The sequence below is a fragment of the Xiphophorus hellerii genome, chromosome 21 (assembly GCF_003331165.1).
Source record: "Xiphophorus hellerii strain 12219 chromosome 21, Xiphophorus_hellerii-4.1, whole genome shotgun sequence".
Classification (NCBI taxonomy): domain Eukaryota; kingdom Metazoa; phylum Chordata; class Actinopteri; order Cyprinodontiformes; family Poeciliidae; genus Xiphophorus; species Xiphophorus hellerii.
In genome coordinates, this window is record NC_045692.1 from 12,485,520 (window position 1) to 12,498,153 (window position 12,634).

General features: G+C 36.5%; 1 protein-coding gene across 1 annotated transcript; it reads left to right on the forward strand.

Moving 5' to 3' along the window:
- The first annotated feature begins 8,546 nt into the window (after nucleotides 1–8,546).
- On the forward strand, nucleotides 8,547–12,443 carry eloca (elongin C paralog a). Its single transcript, XM_032552132.1, has 4 exons — nucleotides 8,547–8,650; nucleotides 9,152–9,179; nucleotides 9,370–9,513; nucleotides 11,960–12,443. Exons 2-4 carry the CDS (start codon nucleotides 9,176–9,178, stop codon nucleotides 12,148–12,150), a joined length of 339 nt encoding a protein of 112 aa, XP_032408023.1. The 5' UTR covers nucleotides 8,547–8,650; nucleotides 9,152–9,175; the 3' UTR covers nucleotides 12,151–12,443.
- The last annotated feature ends 191 nt before the right edge of the window (nucleotides 12,444–12,634 follow it).

Sequence of the window (12,634 nt, forward strand, 5' to 3'; positions counted from 1 at the left end):
TGTTATTTTCCATTGCTTTTGTGTATTTATTAGAATTTTATGTTATGTGATTTTAACATAGGAACACAAGGAAGCACATAACTGAAAAGAAGAAATAAAATTAGACATGGTTTTCAAAATGTTTACAAATGAAAATCTGATATGTGTCATGACTTTACAGGGCTTCCATTTCATGTATTTAAAAGCGACTGAACTGTTGCCCATTTCTGTGGCAAAACAGCTCGTGCTCGGTCAGATTGGATGGAGAATGTCTGTGGCCACACAGTTTGAAGCTTCCTCTATAAATTTTCAATTTGTCTTAGTTCTTGACTTTGACTGGGCTGTTCTAACACATTAATGTCATCCTGCTGAAAGGTGAACCTCCTCCTCAGTCTTGAGGCTTTTCCAGCCTGCTACAAGTTTTCTTCCAGAATTGGCCTGTATTTAGCTTGATCAATAATTCTGATCAGCCTCTCAGTCCCTGATGAATAAAACCATCCCCACAGCATGATGCTCCCACTGCCATGTTCATGTGAGGATGAAGTCTTCAGAGTGGTGCGCAGTGTTATTTTTCCTCTACACATCACTTCTTCAACAGGTTTCCTGTTTCTTTTTATCTTTCATGCCTTTTGTCCAGCCGCCACCTCTAAAACAAGAGTAATGAACTTCTACAGATCCTCCATTGTTAACATGAGCCTTTGGCTGCTTCTAAAACATATAATTTCTGTGCAGTCTGTCATTTCTTGAAGGTTCTTTGTTCATCAGTAATTTCTAACAAACCTCTGTGACCTTCACAGAATACCTCAATTTATACTGAGATTTTTTTTTATACAGATGGACGATGTTATAAGGAATTGGTAGCACAGCGGTTTATTCGGAAGTATCAGAGTAAAGTAGGCTGAAAGAAATGAACACCACACTTTTCAGATGTTTATTTTTTTTAAAATAAATATTAAAGTATACGTACTTTTTCACCCACTTCCACTAAAACAATACGTGCATACCGTGTCAATTAAATTTAACCTTTGTTCAAAGATTGCTGATCTGCAAGATGAGAAGGCATGAAAAACTCAATTTGCTTTTCATGTCTGTCTTGATTACAACTGTGATTAAAGCACACCTAAGCAATATATTTACAGAAATTGAGCCTAGTAGAAGTTATTCAAAAAGTCACTGGTCTCCAATGAAATATAAAACAAGAAACGCATATGAATCAGAACATTTCAAGATTTCCACTTATATGCTTGTACCCAGTCTTGTAATCACTTCTGTGTATCTCCAAGCAAAACATTGGCCTAATTTTGACCTTCTCATAATGAGATCCATGGGGAAAAGACCAGGCATTGAATCAAAGAATCTCAGTAGGGGTCTCACATTAGTCGTGCAAGCAAAAGCAGGTGCTATAGTTTGTCCCAAGTCGGTTCACACTGTTTCCACTGTGGATTGGCCTTAGATTAGTGTAGTGTTACACCAGCAGCAGCACCTGCCTGGTATGTGCTACGTCGTGTGTGTTGTCTGGAACACAGCGAAAAAAGAAACAGAAAAAAAAAAACAGGAAGTTTTTCTTTTGACTTATGATCATTTAGCTAATTTGGCTTTCATTGGAATAGTACAGAGAACATATAAGAGACCTATGTTAGGCAGAACTTGTCACTAATAGTATAGAATATCTCTGTTGCTATTCTAATATGGCACAGCAAGCTGGACAAGATTTGGTTGCACCAGCCGTCCTGGACGAATATAAACCAGACCCTTTTAAGTCCTAGCTTCCTGCGGGGTATTTAACAAATTGCAGGGACAGCTACAATTTAGACCCACAGGCTATTCTGCAGTTTATATTAAAGCAGATGAATTATATAGGGAAGAGAAAAGTTGTGAGTTAAAATAAAAACAGTAGGCTCAAATGCTGGACCTTTATAAGAAGGTTTCCTTTTTGATTTCTGAGAAATGTGCCTGTCTCATCCAGAAAACCTTCAACAGATACAAAAACAATTGTGAAAAGTAGAAATAAACTCTGAGGTAGAAGTAAAATAAACAAGAAAGTAATACCAATGAAATATGTTTTAATCATTTTATAATTTTACACAGAGAATGAGAAGATAATACATAAAAGAGTGAGGAAAATCTTTCACAAATGCATTTGTTTTTCAAATGAAGACCGCTACAATACCTGTACAGCCAAGAAAAGATGAGGAGCAAAAAAACAACAACACAGTTTTTGTTTTTCAAACATATGTAGACATGTTTATGTTAAATATCAACATGAAAGTTACTATGTAATTAAAGTAATAAATGAACATTAAAATCTAAGCAAATATGCTTTAAAAACAACTATACGATGCAATGCAAAATACAATTTCTGTCCAGGATTAAATTAGGACACACCAGAAATGTTTGCATTTGAATTGGCTAATATCACACATTTAGTTGTTTGTGCCTCTGAGTTTTTAAGTAAGCCTCAACATCATGATGAGATCCAAAGCGGCATTTTAGAGCTTCAGAAAGACGATTACAGCACCTAAAACAGAACAAAAGAAGAAACCAGCAAAGAATAAGCGAAGACAAAGGAGCAGTGATTAATGTGGCGAGAAACTGGTGAGTCTGATCAGCTGAATACATTGCAACTGTGTGGGTAACATGACTATTGTGCACAGAATGAGCACAAAAGAAAACATAATTACAAAATTACAAAACATGGAAAAACACCAAAACAACGAAGACATCAAAACTCAAGAATGACCAGAAATACAAGAATAACACAAAACGGAAAATCAAAATATCTCTTTAAATTCGAAATCCTAAAAATCATCAAATTCACAAAAAAATGTGTAAGCACTCTACCTTCAATTTAAGCAGTTCTGTGGCAATAGAAACTATTAAAAACAGCTTAATGATTCCCAAGACTTTTGGGAATATATTCTATGAAGTGATGAGGCAAAATTTAACTTATTGGAACATTTTCATCCAGTAACCTCTGGCATAAAACTCAGAAGGCATTTCAGAAAAAAGAACATCACACCAACAGTCAAACATGGACCCAGATGAGATGGAACCATGAATTCTTCTCGCAGGAAGAAGATCCTGAAGGAAACGGCCATAGGATTGTGTCATTGAACTCAAAGATATGTAGGTCATGCAGCAGGACAATGATTAAAAGTAAAACTCGCGGTCCACATCTATGTAGTTTAAGAACAAAAAATATATATTTTTGTGGCTTAGTCAAAGCCAATACACACATCTGATTGCTGCTGTAGTATGACCTTAAGCAGGCTGTTTATACTTTAAATCTTTCCAATGTAGCTGAATTAAAATAATTGTCCAAAGAAGAGTGGTCCACCATTCCTTCACTGAAAGACTCATTTCACAAAATGCATAAGGATTATTAGGTTTAATGACAATTACTTTCACATAGGACCATGTTTTGAATAGCTTTCTTCATTTAATAAACATAATTCATATTTGGAAAAGTATTTTTTGCGTTTAAATGTTATTGTTGTCACTTTATCAAATGGGTGAAGTGAAACATTTATGTCTAACTTTCTTTTTTTTAACTTCTCTAGCATGAAACCTCCACCTTCAGAGGAAACAATAACGGACTTCTAGAACTGGTTTAAGATTTGTGAGCAGTGAAGAAATATCAGAGCCCAGCGTTTTTCAAAACTGCTGCTTAGACATCAGTATTGAACAGATCTCATTTCTATCCCTAGCATTGCCAGTCCAGCTTAGCATTACATCATCTGTTATACAAAGAGTAAAAAAAAAGACTGTTATAAACCTATAAAACTGTCACTATATCATTTACAGCAAGCCATATGCTGTGTCTCATTACATAAACAAGAAGCAGGGCCTTGTCAGAGCTACACAGTAATAAACCTGTTCTCACACACTGTTTTAGTGAGTTCTTAAACAGATCAACATAATCCAATATGTGCCTTAAGGTTTGTCTCCCTGTTAATTTAATGGCAAATGAGTTACGTTGTGAGGCTGTTTATATGGGGTTCTTTATGGTGAGCCATTCTAGTTCAAACAAGTAGTGCGTTGGGCCCAAGCTATTGGTTGTCAAGTCCACTTGCCTGCTTATTAAAGCTTCCATCAAAGCAGAGGATTGGCTGTACTCAAGTAAAATATAAGTTTATTTTGTGTGTGTGTGGGGGGGGGGGGTTGTGCCAGGACTCTGAGCAAGTAGCAAGCAAATTACTTGGTCTTTGCACAAGTGAAATTCCTTCTGTATTGCTGGGTTTACAGGCAAGAACAGCATCATACCATAATAATAGGTACACTCTGCTGGCTCATTTCTCACAGGGTTGTAATTTTCAAAAACATTTCAACATTAAACATTGAAGTCAGCCCTTAATTCCCTCCAGTATGTTGTGCCTGTTTGATAAACAGCACTGCTATACCCAGTTGTTTGGGTCTCTGAAGAAAACCCAAACAACTGGGTTTCCCAATAGTGCAGAACAGCGTCTGCACTATTGGAGTGAGTGTATATTGGACAACGTGGCACATGTAATAACCACAAGTTCAAATAAAATAACAGTCTAATGTACTATTATTATATCTTTGACACCACATGAGTAAAAATGAATAGAAAAATGTTTTAAACATGATTAGTGTTATAAATAAAACTATTAAACTAATTTGTAGTTTCATGACTCACACTTGAGTTTTTAGTTTTGGTTTTGTTTTTAGCTTACATGCTTCAACTGAGCTTCTTTAAATCAGGACTGACATTAGAATTTTAGGGCACTGTGAGTGGCTGCAGGCTAAAGGAACAGTACCCCCAAATTCATTGTGACAAGCCATTCCCCCTCCAAGGGAAGAAATGGCAGAAACGCCCCCCTCATTGTTCCACATCATGACTAGAAAATTTGACCTGGTTTTATTTAGGACTTCTTCATTAAAAAGGCGGTCAGAAAGATGCAGTGAACTATCATTTGACTGGTATTGAGTTATTAAACTGGTGTTATAAACAAACTAGGATTAATCTATGGTGTAAAAGAGTTCATTGTTCAGTGAGGGAATAATTCAAGCTTAATTGGTAAATATTGTGATTGGCAAAGACAAAATGGTGTAAAATTATAAAGTGGAAGGAAGAGGACACATGAATTCCATCATTTTTTTAACCAACAAAATTTGGTGTACATATTTATCCAATAGAAAATATTGAATAAAAGTCAATATTTTGTAGAACCACATTTGCTGTAATCAAAGCTTTGCATATCAAAAAAAATCACGTTTTTGTTTATTCCTTGCAAAATACCTCAAGCTCAGACAGATTACATGGACAGTATCTGTCATGATTTGTTGTGGTAGAGTTGCAGTCTCTCTCTCTCTCTCTCTCTATATATATATATATATATATATATAGTGGAGTTATCTATTGTGAGATAGTAGCACACTGGGAAAGTGAGGAGAGATCTAAAATGGTGAGAAATACAAGGGGAGGACAGGCACGGAATCAGACGGGTGCAAAAGGATAACATTGGGTAAGCAAAGGAGGGATCTGGAAAGGAATGGACTGACCACATCAGTATTTGAATGCTGTGAAGGTGATTACTGAGAACAGGAGCAAGTTGGTCCAGTTGCAGCTGTGATAAGACATGAATTGATGAGCTGACAGAACAGAACATAACACTGGAATGAGTCGCACCAAAAGAACCTGAACACACATCTTAGACAAAACTAAACTGAAAGTCCAGGGATCATAAAACCCCTACTACTGATAATCTGTTAGACTTAGCAATGAACTTTGACTGGGCCATTCAAACACATGGATATTCTTTAATATAAATGACTTCACAGTAGCTCTGACTCCATGCTGAAATGTGGACCTCCATCCCAATCTCAAGTCTTGTGCAGCCTGGTCCAGGGTGTCATCAAGTATTGCCCTATATTTAGCTCCATCTTCCTGCTAGCTCTGACCAGCATCCCTGTACCTGCAGAAGAAGCACATCTCCATGGCATCATGCTGTGTCCACCACATTTCACCTTGAAAAGCTGTGTTCAGGGTGATGTGCAGTATATTATTAATTTTCTGCTACACATATAATTTTATATTTAGGCCAAAAGGTTTGGTTTTGGTCTCATCAGAACAGAGTACGTTTTGTCTGTATATTTGCTAAATGGCTTGTAATTAACTAGAAAAAAAGCTATTCTTAAAACTTTTGTTAAGCAAAACAATGGGTTACCATTTGTCACTTTCCAGTAAAGGGCACATTTATGCAGTGCACAGCTACTACACTAATGGTCCAGTCAGCAGATTGTTCCCCCTGAGCTGTTGATCTCTGCTGCTTCTCCAGAGTTTCCATGCAACTTTTGGCTACTTCTATGCGCCATACTCTCCTTGCTAGTTTCAATGGGCAGCTTAATATTTGTGCCACAATTTGTGAAATGTTCAGTATGGATAATGTTTTCTGATCTAACTATGCTAATCTGGAATAATCTCCCAGAAAAGTTCAAAACATTGAGTTTCTTTAAACCATACAAACAGGCAGACAATAATTGCACTGTATATAAGAGAATGTGTGTTTTTTGGTCCATGAAAAATACGTAATATGCCTTATGCTTCACTTATAAAACGCCAACTGCTTTTTCTTGCTTATTATCTGCACCCTAATGTTTCCTAACCAGCTTTGATAGGCGCATGGAACTGTCTTCAGAGTAGTCGAAGGGACTGTCGTTGGGGCTGGCCCAGACTAGAGAATTTGCATATATTGTCTATGTTTATGTGTTGCGTTTAGGAAGCCCTGTTCTGAAGGCCTGCAGCAGCCTTCCCCCAAAATAGAGCTGAGAGCAGCTGCAGCCGGGCGGGTCGTATCAGAAAGACATCAAAGCGGCTGCTCTCTCCCGCCCACTTATGATCAAGTACTAATGGTGTAATGGAAGGTCGGTGATTGTTTTTGGATGTGGGTGAGTTGTGTGCGAGAGTTTACAAGAAACACAGACAGTGGCACAAGTTGCAAGACCACTTGGGAATATAAAATGACAGGATAACTAAAGCACAGACAGAAACTCCAGGTCAGATGTCACCTCTACATAAGTAGCTGCTGACATCTGTTCCACCAATAGGCACAGTCAGTTATTAAATACTGGCCAGAGATGTCTGGGGAAAACAAAAATCTGCTGGCCTTTTGAAAACATCCTACATTTACATAGTGCTAATCAATACAAAAATTCATCACCCCGGCATATGAGAAGCACTGTGCTCCCTCTGTGAGCGCTTCTGGGTCAAACGGCGCAATTTACAGTCACACTCAGTGTTCGAGCTGTCAGTGCCACAGCTCAGATAACTCTGTCCATTTGGAAGCCTCAGATTTCAGCAGTCATCACTTTTCCTCCTGAAAGTACTCCACACTAGGATAAGGGCAAAGTCACATTATGAACATAGCTTTGGAGTTTGGAGTTTTAAGGGTTTAATGAGCTGGAATGAACTTAACAGATTTTTGATTTAAACAATAAACTGAATTATTTGGTTTCAAAAGGAGGTTCTTTAATTCAACCTTGTAGCAAAGCTCCACTGTAAATGGTGTACTTTTTACATTTTCTAAAATCATATGAATAGATAAATAGATAAAGCTGATATGATATTTTTTATTATTATTAATATGTTTCAATTATATTGGGTGGACCTATGAAAATGCATAAAGGGTACACGGTACACGTCTTCTCTGTTGAACCCAGATTTATGGGCTAGCAAAATGTCTCTGTCATGTCCCACAACCACCTGCTTTTACTCATCTACGGAAGTGAAGGTGGAGAGGCAGCCATCCTTGGCACAGGCGCCCCCTTTTGGAGAAAGAGCACAATGACCTGTAAATCAAGAGCATTTTCAGTCATTTTGCCTCGTGGTTCTCAGATTTTTATACTCCAAGTACCACCACCTCGACTTTTATTTTAAAACATAATCACATCCAAACTTGAACTCTGGCAGCTGTTTGTTTTGCATCATTAGAAAAATGAAAAATAAAAATAAAACAAAGTTACAAAACACGTTCCTGTCCACTGAAACTGCTTAATTAGTCTGAATTCCATATGATAAAATCAGAAGATTATCATCAAGCTGGGCCTCAAATTCCAACATTGCTGATTACGAAAAAAAGACTTTCAAAAATATATTCATTTTAAAAACTGATAATTTACATGTGCAATGATTCTCATTTCATAAAATTGTACCCACGAATTTTATGAAACAGTGACCATGTTGCCGCAGTGTTTCAAAGAAGAGAATACTTTGCTATTGCACTGTGTTGGTATTACCTTCATATTACTATTCTGTATGTAAAATAAATATATTTTATATAAATGAATAAAAAAGAAGCATACGGGGAATATACTTGCATATGAATATGCTTGATTTAAGTTATTTCTTTAGAAAGTATATTTCTTTGAAATTGGACCATATGTTGTTGTATTTATGTTATTATTTACCAATGTGAATAATTGAGCGTATTTATTTAGATTTGTAATTTTCTATTTTTTTTAATTTATAAAAATATATTTTTATACATAATGTGTGTATTTATTTAAAATGTAAATATTTATATCACATTTTATGAAAAAGATTACACGGAACACATTTATTGCGGACCGATCGGGTACCACCAACAAATTAGTTCCGGGTGGCTAACGTTAGCTGAAATTGAATCTCCGTAGCACAGTTGTCCACACGGCGGTAAGAACAACTTTTATATCTTGATTTAATGCCCATTGTTGTGTCATTTCCCAAAATATATGTCCCCCATGCTGTTTACGCAGAGATCAGTTATTAGGAAGATGTTTTGTCTATTTTGAAATGAGTTAGCTCCGTTAGCTACAAATGCTAACGCGAACGCGTTTAAAAACATTATCTGAAAATAAACAGGCCGCTGCCGAGATGGTTGAAACTTGCGAAAAACATAGCCATGCTTATGTCATAGCTACAAATATTTATGTGTACATTAGCCACTGTCTGAAGATTTTCTGGACAATGTTTATCTTGGCTAAATTTAAAGTTCCGCAGTGACTGTCAGAAATCACTTCCAGTAAACCGAATGGGACTTACACAATTTTACCGTCAATCAATATTTAGAATTGACGAGTTTCACATGTCAGATGTTTACCCTTTTTCAACATCTTTCAATTAAATTATAAGCGAGTTAAATTATGTTCTGTGTTTTTCTACTTTGGCTTTTAGGATTAACAGAAATCCCGGAACAAGATGGGTGAGGAGTCATGTCACACATTTATCTCTACCTTTCTAAAAAAATCCTGTTGTCAGTCCATAAAATCAATTTGCTATTTCACAGTTTGTTTGTTTTTTTTGGTAGTTAACTGAAGAAAAAAACTGCTAGAGATTGTTTGCCACTGTGTTATTTAGTATCAAATTGTCATATTTATATTATGACTTAACAGATGGAGAGGAGAGAGCTTTTGGTGGCTGTGAAGGGCCAGATGCCATGTATGTGAAGCTCATCTCCTCAGACGGCCATGAATTCATTGTGAAAAGAGAACATGCCTTAACATCGGGAACCATCAAAGCCATGTTAAGTGGGCCAGGTGAGGACTAAGTCAAATATTGTATGCCAAGCCATTTTAGCTCCTCTTTTATGATTTAAAAAAAATTGTTGTTGAGCTGTAAAATGCTTTGATTGCCATTTTGTTTATGGTTCTCTTGCCTGGCAAGACTTTTGTGTTGTAAGGATATTTTTTGTAAAAGGAGTGAATTCCAAATCAAATGGTTGTATTAATTGTACATTAAATAACATAAAACAAAATTAGACATTTCCTGTAGCTTGAAAACATTGTGAAAAAGCAGTAAAGAGATCAATGATGGGAATTATCTCTAGGTAAGATTTTTTAAAAAAACAACAAAAAAAACCCGGCAATGACGCAAGGTGGCTGGTAGGTCAGTTTTTGCCAGCTTGTGGTTCCATTTTGGATTCGGTTGCTACAGTTATCCTGATAGCTGATGACAACAGTTCAAAAAGGTCATGCAGAGGGCATAATGTTTAGGGCTCTGGATAGAGGATAAATGCCTTTCTATCTACTGCACAGTCCTCTTGAATTTTCCACCTACATTACGAAATATAAAGTGACCACAACAAACAGAATAAAAATCTCCTTCTTTTTGGTCTTTAGACCTCTAAATACTCCTGTTTTTTTATTGTTAACATGATTTAAAGAATTAAAATTATGAGTCAATAATTATGAGCCTTGTTGTCTCACAAAAGAAAAACATAACTTAAATGCAGACATTGTGGATCCTTTCTCAAATTATGTTTTGTTCTTCATGGCCACCTTCTGTGAGGAAAAAAAAAACATGACTTGATGTCAAAACAATTATTAGTAGTTAGTTGCCATTTTTCTCACGGGCACATCCTTTTCTGAACACCAACACTGTAATAGTTTTGTTTTAATGGGTATTTCAAGTGAACAATTTTTGTCAATTCAAAAGTAAATCATTTAATTCAAATAAAGCAGGTCAGTGATATATTTATCTAACTAGATGTTGATTAGGAGTAATGATTGATAGAAAATAAATCATCACTGATTGTTGTGGATGTATAAAGCCATGCTGTTTAATAATGATAGACAATAGAAGCCATAGTCTTCACGTTCCAGGGCTGACAAGGCATCGATACTTGTCTTTGAGTAATTTCATTGTTTTCTATCTTTTTAACATTTAGCTTTTTTTTACAATTTGTGATGGTGAAAGTTGCGTCTAATCTGCACTAATATCCACAATATTTGCATTTCAGGTTTGACTCTTTATTGATGAAAAATGTTTTGGTTTTAATCCCTCAGTTACTTTGTCACATGAAGCTATGTTTTTCCATGTCGGGCATTTCAGAATTTTTCCTTTGAGAAATTTTTCAGGGTTTTTCAGTGAAGCCCATGATAGAACCATGCAAGAAAAATGTATTGAGACCAGAACAACCTGAGGGTGTCGGGAATATAATTCAGACTCGATTTTAGAGGAGACTTTTTTCTTTTCTTTTTTCTAATGACCCGTCTTTCTTAAGAATCCTTAATATGGTACAATGAATGTTGAAGTCCCCCTTTTTTTCTCTTTTTACAACCTTTTAATTTTGCTTGCACTTGCTCTAAATTGTTAAACACAACTGACTGAGAATATCATAATTTTCTGATTTACCTTCTTGTAAAGTTTTAAGACATATTTAGAGCTCTCTTGTTGGCCCATAGTTTCTTTTCAATCAGCTAGGTGCAAGTGCAAACTATTGGTGTAGTTTGCAATAGCTCAAACCACACCATCTTCAGTCTTTGTAGATTTTGAAAAGAAATTCACTCGCACGTTTTTACTTGTCAGCATGAAGCTATGAACATGCCGCATCTATAGTCTCACAAATCTTGCTGTTGCCATTTGACTCCACAGTTTCTACTCTTTTTAATTTGCTTCTCACAGATAGAACTTTAGCACCGTTCTGTGTTGCGCCAAGGATGCAGTCAGCGTTTCTCTGCGTCATAAGAGGTTTCATGCCCTTGCAGCTGCAAGGATGAAAATCCTCAGGGAGTCAAACGAACCCCTGGTGGTTTTAGAGTTAATCAAACACACTACTGTGTAGGTAATCAGCTCAAGCTAGCTCACTGCGTCCAGGTTTGGCTTACAACATTTAAACACTCTTGATTGACTTAAGCAGAGGTTTACTCAGGTCTGTTCTCCTCACACACATTAACACTCTTGAACGCTTACTGATTGGTGCAGAATTTGCCCAATTGAGGAGTTGAGTGTAAAATCTGAAAACATTTATGTATTTTGTCCTCAATTTTAAGGTAATTAAATTGCAGACAAATATGCACCATTAGCCTTGTGCAGCTATTAGTAGAAGAAATGCATTTTTTTCCCACTTTCTTCTCCAGTTTGTTTGTTTTTTATATTTTAAGTTGTGTCCTACAAAACCATAAGTGGCTTTGCATACAAGTCGTCAAACCTGTTTGTCACAAGTTTTCTCATTGGCCTGCTTCCCACTTTTGCAACCTGCAGGACAGTTTGCAGAGAATGAAACCAACGAGGTGAACTTCAGGGAGATCCCGTCCCACGTCCTGTCCAAGGTCTGCATGTATTTCACCTACAAGGTCCGTTATACCAACAGTTCCACAGAAATACCAGAGTTTCCCATCGCTCCCGAGATTGCTCTGGAACTGCTCATGGCTGCAAATTTTTTGGATTGTTAAAGTTACAACATAGATGTGAAAACCTGAAACATTTTCTTTTGAGGTTTTTTTTTCCAGTATTTAATTGTTTTGCGATTTATTTCACATTATACTTCTTTTTTGCGCCTTGTCTGTTGTCATGGTTTCCCTTGTATTACTAAAAAATGTCATTGTAAAATGGAAGCCAAGCGGACATTCCACAGAAATGTCCTCACCTCTACACAGTAAATAAATGCCTGTTCGGTGAGCAGTTTTTCCTCTGGTGTCTGCTTCTCTGCATGAAACACAAACATAAATGTCATTTTTACAGTAAACAGGATTCAAGCGTTTTGAATGCTTTAGTTCCACAAGTGTGAAATAAAATGCATTAGGCCAGGGGTGTCAAACTCCAGTCCTCAAGGGCCGCTGTCCTGCAGTTTTTAGATGTGGCACAGGTACAAAATACTGGAATGAAATGGCTTAATTACCTCCTCCTTGTGTAGATAAGTTCTCCAGAGCCTTGCTA